Source organism: Palaemon carinicauda, chromosome 25, assembly GCF_036898095.1.
Source record: "Palaemon carinicauda isolate YSFRI2023 chromosome 25, ASM3689809v2, whole genome shotgun sequence".
In the NCBI taxonomy this organism is placed as follows: Eukaryota; Metazoa; Arthropoda; class Malacostraca; order Decapoda; family Palaemonidae; genus Palaemon; species Palaemon carinicauda.
In genome coordinates, this window is record NC_090749.1 from 78846253 (window position 1) to 78863621 (window position 17369).

The 17369-nt window shown below is 37.8% G+C and overlaps 2 protein-coding genes across 2 annotated transcripts in view; both read right to left on the minus strand.

Annotated features, from left to right (window-relative positions):
• Positions 1-17369, minus strand: part of LOC137618672 (zinc finger protein ZFP2-like) — a 188625-nt gene that overhangs the window by 57811 nt on the left and 113445 nt on the right. The gene's annotated exons all lie outside the window — the stretch shown is intronic.
• On the minus strand, positions 13073-14113 carry LOC137619086 (zinc finger protein 300-like). The gene has a single exon (XM_068349277.1). The coding sequence runs from the start codon at positions 14111-14113 to the stop codon at positions 13073-13075; it is 1041 nt and encodes a 346-aa protein (XP_068205378.1).

Here is a 17369-nt window from a genome sequence, read left to right on the forward strand (position 1 = left end):
CTATGCCTATTAACGCTCCATACTTACAACTTTCCAAATACGAATTCAAGTTAGTTCAAGCAGATTGGTAGCACAATGACACAGATATGCTAGCTGCAAACTCTTTACCTGATAACAATGATCAGAGACAGGCATAGATATCATATTCATCCTTATCTCCTACTACACCTATTGATGCATAGGGCCTCGGTTAGATTTCGCCAGTCGTCTCTATCTTGAGCTTTTAATTCAATAATTCCCCATTCATCATCTCCTACTTCGTGCTTCATAGTCCTTAGCCATGTAAGCCTAGGTCTTCCAACTCTTCTAGTGCTTTGTGGAGCCCAGGTAAACGTTTGGTGAACTAATCTCTCTTGGGGAGAGCGAAGAGCATGCCCAAACTTTCTCCATCTACCACTCATGATGATCTCATCCATACATGGAACTTGAGTAATCTCTCTTATAGTTTCATCTCTAATCCTGTCCTGCCATTTAACTCCCAATATCCTTCTGAGGGCTTTGTCCTAAAATTTACTACATCTATTGGAGATTGTTTCATTGTCATACCATGACTCACGTCCATAGAGTAACACCGATCTCACTAAAGCAATATATATAGTCTGATTTTTATATGTAATTTCAGGTGATTTGATTTCCAAATATTATATAACCTAGCCATTATCTGAGTAGCCTTTTTCGATCTTTCACTAAACTCTAACTCTAAAGACACTGTATTGGTGATCATAGTTCCTAAATGATTGAATGACTCTACCTCATTAATCCTTTTACCCTCCAATGATATTTCATCTTCTATTACACACTAATTATTTCTTCTATTTATCTTTAGCCCAGCCTCGTGGGATATTTCATGTATTCTGGTAAGCAAGAACTGCAAATCCTGTGGTGTTCTGCTAACAAGGACAGCATCATTAGCATATTCTAGGACTGCTAAATTCCTATCACCAATCCAATCCAATCCTTCTCCACCGTCCCTGACTATTCTAGGCATTACAATATCCACGAGGAGGATAAACAACATAGGTGACAACACATTCCCTTGGAGTACTCCGCTGTTCACTGGCTTTCTCCTTGTAACTGCATGTCCCAATCGATTTCTGTCTTTGTCTCCTTTTTATAGTATCCCAAATATTGTTTGATATCCATGGCTTTCTTCTTGTAACAGCATATCCCAAGACTTCACTACTAACTAACTGATATATTTTTTTTATATCACACCATTCGTCATTGTGTTTTTCGTCTCTTAAAGTCTCTAAGACTGCAAATCAATTTCTAAAATAAATCAGAAATGTTTCTTTGTGCTCTTCTTCTAAAAACTTAGTTGTATCGAACCTAAGTATTTTATCTATCTCTCTGTTGGGTGCTTTCAGTTTTAATTTCAGTGTGGCAATGAAGAGCTGGTGATTACTACCAATATCTGCACCTCTATAGCTTCTTACATTTCTCAGTCTCCTCCTTCTCTCTTTATTAATGTCAATGTGATCTATCTGATTTTTTAAATTGCCACATTGTTAAGTCCATGTATACTCGTGGATGTTCTTGTGTTGAAAAGAGTACCTCCAATGACAAGATCATTTGTGGAACAGAAACTTATGAAATGAGCTCCATTTGCACTTGCAACTTTGCCAAGACCCGCAACATTCTCTATCCCTTGATTATTTCTTCCAGCCTTAGCATTGAAATCGCCAATCCCAATTTTCATACCTCTCTCAGGGATCTCATCTATTACCATCTGCAGTTCTTCATATTATTCATCTTTCCTTTCCTCAGAGGAATCATTTGTTGGGGCATAGCATACTATAATGCTTATATTACACTGCTTGGATTTGCTAGTAACAATTTACTATTTAGAGTTCTTCACTCAATTAATTACTTTTCTGCTCTTGGTGTCATCATCTTTCCTACCCCTTCTCTTCCAACTCGATCTGATCTTCTTGAGTAGATATATATATTGCCTTGGTCTAAAGTTTCCTTACCAATCCACTTACGTGTTTCACTTAGGGTCAAGATATCCTAACTATATTTCATAAATTCCCTCTCCACTTGCTGTAACTTCCAAATCTGATTCATGGTTCTAACATTCCAATGACCTATTTTCAATTTTTTTTAGCATTTATAAACCGCTAAGCCTGGGACTGGGGATTATTCTCTTTCCATTACTGACTAAATCCAAAGACGATTCATTGGCTAGCGACATCAAAGGATAGCCAGTTCCTACTGACGTGTAGTGCCTATCTAACTAAGGCAAGTGACCCCTGCCGCCCCATACTAATTTTAGTAAGATCAACGACCAGGCATCAGGAGCAAAAGCCGAAGAGACAGTTTGCCCATTGCCTTAAACCCTGCTGCCAGTGACTTCAGCGAGATTTAGGGGGTCATTTCCCCCACACTCAAAACTTTCATTACTCCACCGATACCACACCTCGCAGACCTAATTCTGGCTGTTTCAGCTTTCCTGGAAATGTCAAACCATTTGACCCTTTACAGGAACTAAGATGATGAGTCTTTAAACTTCCTAACAGCTTACTCATAGGGACGATAAAGGGGTTTGGTTAGGCCATACCTTTAGTCAACTAGTAGACCTACCCGATCACAGGACAAATCTTTATTCCACTACAGGTACAAGATATGTTGCCTAAATGTATATGTAAAGTTAGTAATAGAAAGAAGAGGAAAAGGCCAGTCACCCTACTTATCAACATATGTTTATGTAGTAGCCACCATCTTAGGTGAGGTGCTTCTTGTACCATAAGGGAGCTGGGTTAGTTACACTTGTTAAGAAGCACCACCTACGGGTATACTCCCATAAGTAGTGGGAGGTAAGGGTTGTCTGTCATTTCCATTCCTACCTTCAACACTTCAGCCTCAGACAGGTTCTTCCTGAATACTAAGGTGAATTAGATACCTATGACATTGTGAGCCCTTGCCCCAGCTGGACCTCCAGCTCCCTTGCTGTTTGATGGGTAGGTACCTCTGATGGTCTTACGAAGCCAGAAAGTAACAGTGTTCTTGGATATCTTTCTTTTGATCTTTGGTGATCATGCCTGAAGTGCCAAGTATTCTTCCTATATCTCCACAACACCTTCACAGGACCAGGAAGTAACTCCCCTTGATTCTCTCCGGATGCTTCCCCAAGAAAAGAGATCGAGAATGACTGACACTTGGTTATTGGGGACCTCTGGGTTTTGGGTCTTGGCCACAACTTTGGTACAAAACTGAATGTTACTTCCATTCTTTGGAGTAACTGGTGATATGAAGTTCACAGACACAGTTTGCAAAGGCAAAGTCTAGGAATAAGAGTCTTTAAAGTCAGATCTCCATTTAATGCCCTATTCGAAGCTCCTCATGAGCATAGATAATTCACAAAGAGGAAGATAGGTCTAGTTTTCCATCCTAAAACCTGACTTGGGGTTGAGCGGTGGCCTTTTACTGGAACTCTACAATCAACTGAAGAGAAACTCATACCGTAGAAGTGTCCTCTGCACAGTGCAAATTGTGGATATCTAATTTTACCTAATAATCAGCTGCATATAATCTTTGGGGGTATCAAGACATGTTTTATGCAGTGCCTAATGAAAAGCTTTTCACTCGGAAGAGATCCTTGATAGTGTCTATTCTATCTGTGATGTGCACTCCAGTGAGTGGTGGTATCTTTGAAGGTAGGTTGACAGATGATTGGGCTACCAGGGTACTTCACTCAGCACCTTGACAAGGAGCATCAGCAGATCTGGATTCATTATGGCATGTGGCCATCTGGGAATTACATGGGTCATCTTGAGACCTGGTGTCATCAATATCCAGTTGAGTAGCCGTTTGGTGAACAGGTTGAGTGCTAGTGATCCTCAAAGCACAAGAAGCCTATGTTCTGTACCTGGTAACTGAGCGTGCCTGCTAATATATTCCTCTTTCCTAGATTATACCTTGCTCCATAGCATTGTCCATTTCCAAGATATGCCACTGCTTTGTTAACTTGCAAAGACTGTGCAAGGTAATCCCTCCTTGCTGGTTGATATATGCTATGACAGCATTAGTGTCCCTTAAAAGCATTATTGAGTGCCCTATCAAGCTTTCAAAATGTTTGCTAAGTTAGAAATGCTGCTCAAATTTCCAACGAGTTGACTTGCAGTTGTTTATTCTCTGGAGACAACTCTCATTAAGCAACTTAGTAATCCAATATTTCTTTTATAGGAAAGTGGAGTGGAACTCTATTATTAATGTTTTCTTTGTTCATCTATTAGTTAGGTTCATCTTGTACGTCCTTTCAACTGGAACAACAGCAATTGCTGTTGGACACATCTGGGTGGAACAAGATTTTCCAATAAGGAAAATTTTCCGTGAGGGCACTTACTTCCACAGCAGAGCCAGAAGTTCTCACTTGAACAAGAACAGCCACGCTATCTCTCTAATCCCTCTGATGTGATAATCTGAGGGAGATATTTTCTATGCTGCCATAGATTTCACCATGCCAAGATAGATATTTTATCCTCTGTTTAGGCAGGATACTCAACTTTTTCCCAGATTAAGACCAAAAGAGAGCAGTTGATCTCGATCTTGATACAACTGCCTCTCATATGAGGTTAGGACCAGCTGATTGTCTAGATACTCAAACAGACATATCCCATTTGATTAGATCCAAGAGGAGACCAGTGAACAATGGTATGAACCAACCTCCTGTATTATGCTTAAGTCTCAGGATTGGACAAATCAGAGGTCGTGACAAAATAGGTGACTGATTCAGAACACTAATAGATCCATAAAGCTGCCTTTCGTGAGAATTACGTGCCCTCTGCCCTGAATCTTTTCACAAGAATCCCCGCTGACACTGCAGGGGCAATATGAGGTTATTTGATCTAGCCCTCAGGCATATAGAACCTCCTTTGCCAAGAGAATGTGGAAGGCTAGATCTTGCTGGAATGCCTAGACCAGAGATAACTCTTAGACACCGGAGTCTAAGAATTCCCTCTGTTGAAGGCCTTGCTCCTTGACGTTTGTTAAAAGTGTCGATCAATGAACAAGGAGCCCAAAGTAATAGGAGCCACGATGGCTTCTCCCATTTTACTATAATTATGAATGAATGCAAGAGAATAAAAAAATGAATAATCAATCTCAGGGTTCATCACTTATGCTGGAACTGGAAAAAGTTCAAGCATCCTTGGAGAGAAAGAGCCTTGAGCCTCCTCCTCTTTGACAAAGGAGGTCTTAACAGAGACCTTTGGGTAGTTAACCTGAAGAGGCTGTAGTGGGGCCTGATCTCCCCCTCCATCAGGGAGAGAAGTGTCTCGAGCTCTCACAGATTATCTCAGATCAGATGAAGTAACACATATTTTTGTCTCTGTATGTCATACCATTGACCAGGTGATGAGGGACCTTATTCCTGATTGTCCTTAAGCAGGAAGACATCTCGGTGCTTGTAAGAGCACTGATAAGGATCAAAAGGTGTTCTTCCTGGAGGCATGTACGAGTGGGAACTTCCCAGCATGTGTACCAGACACACTGGAGAAGAACAGGTAACAGGCAACTGCTTTTCTTACCATGTGAGCATGTGTTAATGTCTCCTCTGAGCAAAGAATCACGAGGACAGGGAGGATCATAGTCCCGATTCTGAACAAACAAGGGAATGTCTCATTCCTAATACAAGTAATGGCACCGGTTTCTCTCAGCGCTGGTTCTGAATCTCGTGCACACAATGGAACCACCCCATAAGCTACCATTATCTGTTATCCATTCGATACTGAGGATCTTTGGGGATATTCAAAGAAGAAAGGGAAGGAAAATGGCAGCACCTTTCACCCTGACCAACAGTGCATGCACTTAGTCCTGTACCAAGATGCTTTTCCTCACTGGGTCAGTTCTCACAAGTATAACACTTCTCTTAATCATGCAAAAAGAGATATTGCTCATAGCCTCACTAGAGTCCTTCAACCAGTCCTCCTTGACTGATTCTTTTTCTTAGAAGTAGTTTCAGCAGAATCTTATTGGGAGACAGAGGAAGAACAACTAGAAGAGGAGAAGCACACAATCTTCTTCCTCTTTCCAATTTTGCTGAGGTCAAGGTTTGGGAGACCAACAATTATGCTTCCATAAAAGAAGCCACAGGGGATTCTTCAACACCTAACAAGACCATAACTAAAGGTGTCTCGCACTCCAGTTCCCTCATAAGTGTTGCAGGAGCTTGGTTCATTACTGCATGGATATCAATAGAAGTCATGACGCTATTTAAATTCTTTAACAGCTTCCATGCTTAAAATACATCAGCAATTCCCCAAGGAAGGCTACAACTCCCTTAAATATAGGTCATCGTTCGTCTGAGCAGCAACGGGCAAAACTCGTAGGAAAGGTGGAGTATTACTATTACTAAGGTAAGATAATACTCCTATTTTCCCTGAAGAGCATCCCAAAGACTGATGGGATATAGCAGGTGGAAATTCACCAGAGGAAAAGTATGACATGTAGAGTATCACTGACATTAATTCCATGCATAGCCAAAGTTGATTAAGAAAGTTTCCTCTTAACCTTCTTGTTCTTCTTGGCCAACTCCTACCATTGAAGAGGAAGCCACTACTTGCACTCATCACAAGGGGATGACTGCCGACAGTCATGCCAGCTGCAAAAAGAACACAGGAAATGAGGATCAATGACAGATATCAACAAACTTGCCACTTATGGGAATTTGCCAGACAAAACCACATCTCTTTATTAGGCTCTATTTACCAATGGGCACACTCTGAAAAGAAAAAAAAAGAAAATCAAATGCCAGAGATTAGTAAGAGGCAGCAACAGCACATATTTACTCTTTGCAGTGTAAGTCAAAAGGGATAGACTGTTTGAATGACAGATGGATGAGCTCCCTCCAAAAGTAGGTATTTGTAACTACCATATTAATAATTCAATGGTTGTTTCAGGTTGCAGTGAAGTCATCCTCCTATTAAGTGACAATGGTTTGTATACTTATAAAAACAAAGTTTAATTTGAAACACAAAAAACAGCTTTTCTTAAATATATCTCTAGGTCATATGAAGAGCACTAACTACCCTTTGATGAGGAATGGCAGCTTGGATGAAGATTTCCCTAACCTCACACTCTTACCTTTGAGTGAGCACTAATTTTTCTTAAGAGTCGGTATATCAGTATTAATTTGGAAGTACAGTAAAATAAATCAATAATGTTATGCCTTCTGAAGGAAGAGTATCTTTTGTCCCATTACTGTAATTTTTGTTGAATTTAATCTATATTTATTTGCCTGTCCCCTAATTCTGTGTTCTTTTTCAGGAATGTTGAGCTGAAGTGATGGTGACCTACGTGACATTTTCTTGTCATTTTCGAGACACCAGAACCGACTGGTTGGGACCGTGGGGAGTGTGTGTGCCTAAGATTTTAGGAAACTAGTGAAGAAAAAGGAAGGCGGACTATGAACCTTTTGATATTTCCAAAAGAGAAAGTAAAAACTAAATTAATGAAATGTACATAGACCTTTATATTTTACTTCTAAATAGTAGCAATGTAAATGCAGCGTGCAGAAATGCTAATAGGTGTTGACACATGTAGACGATACTCCATATATTCATCTAATGCTTGCAGAGAATGCCATTAGTGTATAGAGTATTTTTTGTAGTTGAGTTATATTGAGTCACTCAAGTTTGAGTGTAATAAGGATTCCTCTTTGAGTAAAGAACAATATTATGGTGGCCTGATAAATGTATTATGGTTCATAGTGTTATAGTGTTTGTAATTATGTATGAAATTTAGTCTAAAGTTCATCAGACTGAGGATTGTATATATCAAGTCGTGCTTGTTCAATGGTGTTTTCATTGCATTATAAGAGAAATTTTGATGGTGTAGCAGAGTATTTGCTGTAAAAAAACAAGTTAAAGTTAGGCCTCATAACTATTATTGAAAATGAAACAGAAAGAATATAAATAAATGTATGCAATAGCATGCAGGTGCAGATAGCTGAATAGATTAGAATATATGTAGCATTGTGTTTGAATTTGATCCATAGTAATGTACCCCAAAGGACAACGAAGCTTTCCTGGATTTGCACCAATCACAATATACATGCCATTGTCTTTGATGAAGAATATTGGTAGAACGTCTCTGGGAAATTAAAAAAAAAGACAGTCTATAAGGCCTAGAAACCCCCTTTTCTCTGAGGATATGGTGGACAGTCTCCATGGAGATAGCTGAAACATGTGGGGCCTTAGGTGTCCGTCTCAACACATAGGTTGTCTGAATAAATTGGTCCAGAGAAACAACCTTCTCAAGCAACCTAACAGCAGAAATCATAAATCCATAAATCATTCCCTCTCAGGTCATTAAGGAGAAACCAGTCATCCTGCAGACTAACAACACTTATGGTTTATCATTCTCAAAATCACTGAGAAAACGGGAAAATACATAAGTGTCAAGGTTCGACTAGTCCTGCAACAATGCACCCGCTTTCCATGCCAGAGGATCCGGCAATCAAAATATAATTCAATCGCTAAAAATGTCAACTCACAAGCTCCATGCACCCTTCTTTAGATATATTGCTGTAACACCCAGCAGAATTGGATACTATTTTTTACATACAGCACTAATCTCTTACCCCGACTGATACAAACACGTGAAGCTTCCTGTTGTGTTTCAGCAATATCTAAAAGGGCCCACCTTCTATTTTTTTTTGGCACACACCACCCAGTCAACACCAATCACCTATGTATTCACAAGAACATGGAAATGGAAGGGAAGTCATCAAACCTGTGGCTCAGCTCAAAATTCCCAAAAAAAGAACACAGAATTGTGAGAAGACACAAACTTGAGAATGATACATCATAAAACTAAAGCAAATTAACTACTGTACTGGCTTCTTTCAGTGTTTGCATTTTAAATTCAGTTACATCTAAATAATGCTGAAGGTCAAGGTTTGGGAGACCAACAATTATGCTTCCATAAAAGAAGCCACAGGGGATTCTTCAACACCTAACAAGACCATAACTAAAGGTGTCTCGCAATCCAGTTCCCTCATAAGTGTTGCAGGACCTTGGTTCATTACTGCAAGTAAAATAAAAGCATCAAGTGCAGGCTTCATAAAAAGAGGTGACCAAGAAAAACTGAGATGAAATAAACTTTGTATTTTGGGTTTGAAGTATCAATAAAATTGATCTAATCAAGGTGATATTGAATTTTATAAACTTATAGATAAATTTATTTTATGATTTTACAAAATTCTATAAACAAAAGAGAAAAAAGAGAAAAAGGGTACAGAAAATCCCCTCAAAGTAGCACAAATAAAAAAAAAAAAACTTTTTTTGTTAGAGATAATGCAGTTGTTTGTGAGAGTGCTTGAGGAAATCCTTAGATCAATACTAACATTTAAAAATAAAATACAAAATAATTTAATCATAATATTGCATTAATTTTGTGTTGTTTCTCTTAGTCTAGATAGTATGTACATTTAATCCCTTTGTTAAAACTTTCACCTCTTTTTAAAATAATTTTATAACTTCCCTATTTCCTTACAACTTTCCTCCTACACAAATCTCCATACTTTGTGAAAGACTAAATTTCAAAGTGTGATATACTATTTCATATGAATTCACTTTTATGGCTAATCTCCCTTTGTCTTAATACCTTAATTGGTTTTACTTTATATTAGTGATGCAATGGACCAAAACCTTGGGTCTATTGTTGCACCTCAATACTCAACTAGCCTTGTATCCGAGGGCTCTTTTTTAAGATGGTCATCGTTCCCTTGATGGCAGCAATCTGCACCTCATTTATGCTTGGGCAACTTGGTTTTGCCTGAAGGTATTGTCTCAGGTTTTTCTTCATAAGTCCTCTTGCTCCCCCCCCCCACCCAACCACAGGTATCATTTCTATTTCTTTCAGTTCCCATGTATATTTGAGGTTGTTCTTCAGTTTTTGATATTTTGTTTTTTTTCTTCGTTTCAGCTCTATTGAGGCCAAAATCACTGGGTACTGTCACATTTATAATCTTTGCTGTTTTTTCTTTTTTCTTCCAGATCACAATATCAGGTCTTATAGCACCTCCTTCTATATATCTTCCTGTCGGGATTATCATATCATAAAAGATGGTAATGCCTCTGTAGGTAACTGGATCTGGTTTATGCTCCCACACCTTATCTTTTACTTCAATTTTGAATTATTTACTTATTTTCCAATGTATTTATTTACAGATCTTGTTGTGACGAGTCGTGGAGTGACCTTCTGCAAGTAGAGTCTGGCAGGCTGAAACCAGATGACCAACACTCAACTGCTGCATGAAAAAACCTACTCTGGTAGTTTCCTGATATGCCTGCCATTTTCTTGAAGCCATTTGTTAGGAGGCCTTGGTCTTGTGCTCCTGTTATCATCCTTTCTCCATCAAAACCTAGATTTCCATTCCTTATCCATCTGAGTGACTCTTCTTTGTTGATGTAATTTTTTTCCAGTTCTTCTTGGAATCTTCCTGCTCTTCCATGGTGTTTCCATCTTGCCATTCTAAGTTTTTCCTCTCTAGAACTGAATTTCTGCCTGGTCTTCCTGGCTATCATTGTTGCTGGAGGCTCTTCGGTGCCCTTGTTTCTTCTAGATATTCTTCTGCGAAGTTCTTAGCCTGCTTTGTTATTGATGTTTGTTGGCTCAGGGCTTCATAATGATGTTGGGAAACTTATTTGATGTTTTCATCCTAAGAGCTTTTCAAGTATTGACCTATACTTACTATTGCTGCTCTGTAGGGTTGATTGATTTTGGTTAAGCCGAGTCCACCTTCTCTGTGTGGGAAGTATATTCTGTCCATAAACTGGTTTCTATATGTGACTTTATGCAGGGTGAGAGTCATCCTGGTCTTAACATCTATCCGATCTATCTCACCTTGTGACCAGTCTAGTATCGCTAGCTGATTCATGGCACTGTTCTTATTCTTTGGTGTTAATGGTGACTTCCAAATCTTCTTTCTTTGGCTAATGTACTCTTTCTTTATCTTTTCTCTCAATTTCTTGTGTTCCATACTATCATTTTCTTCTATTCACAAGTACTTATATGCAGATTATTGTGACAGAGCTTCTACAAACACGCCTTCCTCTACTTCTATTACATCTAATGTTACTTTCTTCCCTTTCATGATGGAAATGTTAGTGCATTTATCTAATCCAAAGTCCATGCATATGTCATTTAAAAATCTGTGTACTGTCGTAACTAGTTCTTCCAATTTTTACTTCGATATCTGCATATAGTTTGAGGTCATCCATGAAGAGCAGGTGGTTCACTCTTTTTGTTGTCTTTTCTACTTCTGCTTCTGCTTAGGTCATAGCCAGTATCAAGGTCATTCAAGCTTTCACTAAGCAGATCTATAGTCAAGAAGAAGGGAAGTGGTGAGAGGCTGTCACTCTGGAATATTCCTCTTTGTATTTTTATGCCCGAAATTACTATCTGGCCATCAGTGTGTTTAGACATATGGTGGTCTTCCACTTAACCATCTGAGCTGACAGAATTATCTTATTTCCTCATTTATGTTATATAATTCCATACGATTAAGTATCCATGAGTGTGGCACACTGTCAAATGCCATCTTATAGTCTATCCAATCTATATTAAGGTTCAATTACCTTTTTTTACAGTCTTCTAATATTGTTTTGCTAATTAGCAATTGATCCTTGGTTTCAAGTTTGTTTCTTATACATCCCTTTTGTTCTTTTTCCATACATTTGCCTTGATCTAGGTGTTCATAGATCTCATCTGCTATGACTCCTGTGAGCCATTTGTAAGTTGTTGGTAGACAGTAGATATACCTATATTTGTTGGGAAGTTCAGTCTCAGATCTCTTAGGGAGGAGAGTCATGTTTCCCGAGGTTAGCCACTCTAGCGAATCTTCTTCTCCTCATATCAGCCTTGAAAAGACTTGTTCATAGTGTTGGTGTATCGCTGTGATCTTTTTTAGCATGAAATTCGGAATCTTGTCTACTCCTGGAGTCTTAAAATGGCTATATTCTTTGATTTTTCTTGCTAACTTTTCTGTGGTAAACCTTATTGGGGGCAATTGTTGTTTCTGGTTGTTCTTCTGCCTAATGGTGTCAATCCACGAATTCTCTTGGTGTTGTCTCGGATCTTCAAACAGTGGCTTCCAATACCTCTCCAAATCTTCCCTGCTTAGTAGCGTTCGTATCTCGACTGTTTCTTTTACCATATTTCTATAAAAAAATTTTGGATTTTTACCAAACTGCATGTTTATTTGTTTTAACTTTATCCTAAGTTCTTCGTTTCTTATTTGTGCAACTAAGGACTTTACTTTGGCTTGATGTTCTGCTAGTTTTCACTCATTTGCTTATCATCTATTCCATAATTTTTCTTTATTTTTCTTATTTTCTTAAGCAGATTTTGAGAGTGATTTTGGTCTTTCCTATACATGGACATTTGCAAGATCTCTGCCCTTAACTGGTTTATTTTATCATGTTGTTTATTTTTTCATATTGGCTCTACATTTCTTTTCTATGGCTGGATTCCTATCTTTTCTTTATAATCTGGTATAATCTTACTTTGTATATACCAGGACGCACCATAATTGATATGATTAATTTCTGTCAGACTTAATCCTGCCGGGAAAAGTCTAGTAGGCCCTGTGTTGACTTTATTTATCCAAGCTTTTAGTTCTTTATTTTCTTTAGGTATGATTAGCTTGGGTCGATCTTCCAGTGATATTTTTTTGTTTTCTTCAATTTCATTGGCATGTTTCTCTTCTAGTTCCTGTTGTTCAAAGTCAATCTCTGTTTCGATGTTTCTTGGTCACCTAGGTAGAGTGTGGTTTCAATTTCTTCTCACAGGGCTGCTTGATTCTTCTGTGCCCATGCTAGAGCTTGAAGGGGGAACCCGTTGGTTTTGGTGTTGCTGTCCTCACTTGTCTTTCTTGCCATGGAGTTGTGGTGCTCTGTAGTACTAGTGGTAATGGTCTTTGCTGGACTTGGGCTGTATTTTCCACAGTATTGCCCATTGTCATTTGTAGGGGCTCCTCTATGGGGCATTTGTTGTTTTTTATCGTCTTTAACATCCTCCCTATCTTTTGAATTTCGGCTTCATTAAAGTGTTGACCTCCCAGTGTCAATTATATCATGTCATGTGAGATAACCTTTCCGAGAAAATTTTTCTTATTATGTTTTGTGAGATCGCTTCTCTGGGAAAATGCTTTATCACACACACTACACTTAAAAGGCTTCTCGACAGTGTGATTTCTAGAATGTTTTGTGAGATGAATTCTCTGAGAAAATCCTTTGTCACAGACAGTGCACTTGAATGGCTTCTCCCCAGTGTGAATTCTATAATGTTTTGTGAGATCACTTTTCTGAATAAATGCTTGGTCACAGACAGTGCACTTGAATGGCTTCTCCCCAGTGTGAATTCTATAATGATTTTTGAAAGTACTACTCCGAGAAAATGCTTTGTTACAAACAGTGCACTTGAATGGCTTCTCCCCACTGTGAATTCTATGATGTTTTGTGAGACAACTTTTCTGAATAAATCCTTTGTCACAGACAGTGCACTTGAATGGCTTCTCCCCAGTGTGAATTCTATAATGGTTTGCGAGATGATTTTTCTGAGAAAATACTTTGTCACAGATAGTGCACTTGACTGGCTTCTCCCCAGTGTGATTTCTCATACCAACGTCAGTGTCAGCAATGGGATCATTTTCCTGATATAAACCTGTGTCACAGTCACTGTTTCCCCTCTTTTTTTTAATTTCATTTAACTCTTCGTTGACTTCTATTTTGCCACATTCCTCTTTCACAACTATATTCAAAGTCTTTACATTTTCATCCTCTTTGTAGACTTCCTTTTGGCAACTTTTTAAATACTCCTCACTCACCGATACATCATAGTCGTAAGAATATTTCATGTCACTGTCGCTTGACTCAAATACTTCTGGCTCTGCTTTGAATTCTGGCTCTGCTTTGAATTCTAGCTCTGCTTTGAATTCCATGACTGGATCCATGAAAAGAGAGCCATCATTAAAGAGGTCAGCACTGTGTAAAAAATCATTATTTTCTAGCTTGACTGCAGAGAGTGAAGACGAATCTTCAATTTCACTTTTCACTGGAAATTCTAAGGATTCGAATTTCCTCATCCTCTCTCTATCACAAAATGGCATCCTCTTTAGTATTATTTCAAAAGCCCACAAGGAGAAAATTAATATTAAACTAACTATTCCGAAAGACCATATAATGCATCAAAGTCTTCCAGCATGAACCAACATGGACTCTTCTTCCTTTCTCCAGGACAAGCTTCTCTTGCAGATGTCTTCAGTAGTTTACACAATCTTGCCACAAGAGTTGAATGATTATTTCTTTTGGGATGAAAAGTCTGAAATAATAGATAAAAGCTACCATTGGAAAAGGGAAAAGTGAATATGTTAGAGTTTTCTTAAATAAAGGACAACTTTCTAAACTGTGATTTTCCAAAATATGCATAACAGACTCTCTATTCCATGATTTTTCCATTTGTTCTCGCTATACATTTTAGACATCTAAAAACCCCATCCCACCCCTTTATAATGCAGAACACCTGTGAGACCCTCAGTTACACTGGCTACACAGTGCAGAGTTATTTACCTCAAAACCCTTTTCCCAAAACAAAAAGATGAAATAATTTAGAATTTATATTAATTTTCTAGTAATAAAAACAAGAGTCCTTTAAAAAAGATTATGTATTCAGCTGATCTAGGTCCTTTAATTAGGAGTAGTATGCCTTCAGTACTATCTGAAATGGCCAAGGAATCATTAATGAAGTGGTTACAACTACCGAATGATGGTACAAGATTAGTTCTCTCAACCTCGAGCCTTTGCTACGATGACATCGTTATACTTCAAACCATGCCTGGTAAAATACACCGTGACATTACGTTACATCATAATTAATATTATTATTACAAGCTAAGGTACAAAAGATCATATCACATGGTTGTATATCAAACACTGTCCACACTCGAAAATTTTCACTAAAAAATCTCCTCTCCCTAATATCAGGCCCTCCTCTACCTTTCTATAGCCAACCAACAAAGTCTTTGGGATTCTAGCCTTTATTTCTGAATATATAAGAGCTATTTTAGTGTGTTTTTGTTACCATATGATAATCATACCACTCTCTCTAGCCAGTGGTGACCTTCCCTATCTGACACATTACTAAACCCCACTGACATCCCTAGATTGGAGACGTAAGGATCCTCAAATCTCACCTCACCACCAACCGAAATACTTGCGATTCTAGTTCTTATTCATGATTATGTAAGATCTATTCTAGTGTATTTCTATGTCTAACACTGACTAACATTAGTCCCATCCACAACGAGACGAAAACGTTGTTACCAGTAATGCAAGTTGTTGGCACATGACGAGGTTTGTCTTTTTCCTATTTTATTCGTTTTTTTTTTTTAGCTATCATTTATACAAAATAATATCATCTTCATGTCTTATATATTTTATATGAGTATTATTCATTGTTTTCACGAATAAAGTTAAACTACTGTCATTATTTCAACTTATCGTCATTCTACGCAGTGTACGTAATGTTTTTACATGTTCAGTCTCTATTTCCTAGACCTTGGAATCCCCAAAACAGGAATGACCCTGTTCATAGTAACAGTCACACATAAGGTGAAATGACAGACAAACAAACAAACCTCATGTCTTATGAACTAAATTTGTATTACGTCAGTTTTTTGTTTATCATATAACTTATAAATTATGCATTACAAAATACTTCTTGTGTCATAGAAAAAAAATTTATATTGTCATTACATTTCGGTACAGCGTAAAGTCCATTACTGACGAGTAGTTTTTTTGATGGTTATTTATCGTGAAAATATGGAATAAAATAGTCACTTCAATGAAGATAAAGTTTTTTTTAACACATCTTTACGATTACTTTGTGGAAAATTTTATAAAAAAAATTCATGAAAAAATAATTCTATAATCATTTCAAAATGAATGGTAAAATAATAAGTTGTTTAGAGTGAAATACAATAGAAAATAAAGCAAACTTTTGACAAATTTATTCTTTAATCAGCAGTAAAACAAATAAACATGGAAATGGAAGTTATTATAAGCATTTATATCCAATTATAACAAATTTCGTGTATATCTTGAGTAGCAGATCCGCAGCCTCATAGTGAAGGGGTTAAAACCAAGGCTGGCGTACGGTACGGTACGGTACAGTTGATATTTAGCCTATAGGTACGGTACGGAATTACGGTACGGTAATTTTACCAAGGTACGGTACGGTACGGTTCAGGTACGAAAAAAATGGGCAAATTCCGTACCGTACCTTACCTTAGGCTTGGATATCTATCACTACGCAATTACTGTTAATGCATATTTGGACACCAGCAATTGACTGGACTAAAAAAAATTCACTTGTAGAATACTAAGGTATTTTATATTTCAGTTTGTAATATACTATGCATGTGTTAATTCCTTAATTAACATGTGACGTCTGTGTCTAATTCTTGAAGTAATACCAACAAAAGTTTGAAGCATCACAGATATAATCCTATATTGTGCTTCGGAAGAGTCTTCTACCAGAAAAGCCCTATGCTTAATTATGAGCATAGGGCTGATGGAGTCATTTCCGTTAGATGTGCTGCTCATACGTTACAGCTATGTGTGCATGATATGATCAACGGATATCAATATGTAAAATCTTTGCTAACTAAAGTGCATAAAGTAGTGAAGAAAACACACACAGATTATGAGGTTAGTATTTAGACAAAATGACAAACCACTGCCCAAATTGGATTGCGAAACAAGATGGGGCTCATCTTATGAGATGTTACAGTGTCATGGCAAGAAAATCTTTTTTATGCCAAATAGGACTTGCGAATGAATCTCTTTTGATACTTGAAGATGACTGGCAAACTATTGAAGACCTTTTACTCTGTCTCAAACCTATGTACAATACGACCGTTACCATACAAATGCAGAAACTGACTGCTAGAATGTTCCTTGGTGAGTGGTTAAAATGTAAAATGCTTCTGTCAAAATCATCTATACAGTTTTCAGCCGACCTTATTACTGCCATGCAGAATCGAGAGCTTTCTCTACTCAACAATGCAGCATTCCTGGCAGCCATTTATCTTGATCCAAGATTTCAGTGCCTATTAGTTGAACCACAAAAAGATCTTGCAATGCTGCACCTCACTGCATTGTGGAAGAGAATTATGTCATTGCAAAGCTCTATTAATTTTCAGGATGATTTTACCAAAAAAAATGAAGAAAAGAACTTGAGTGAAAGCCAAAGTGGAAATGAAGAGAGCTCAAAAGATATAATTGACAAAATATTGTCTGCTGCTGATAACAACCGAAAAAGGGAGAGCAAAGTAGTGGATTATGATGCTTTGCGATTAACCGAAA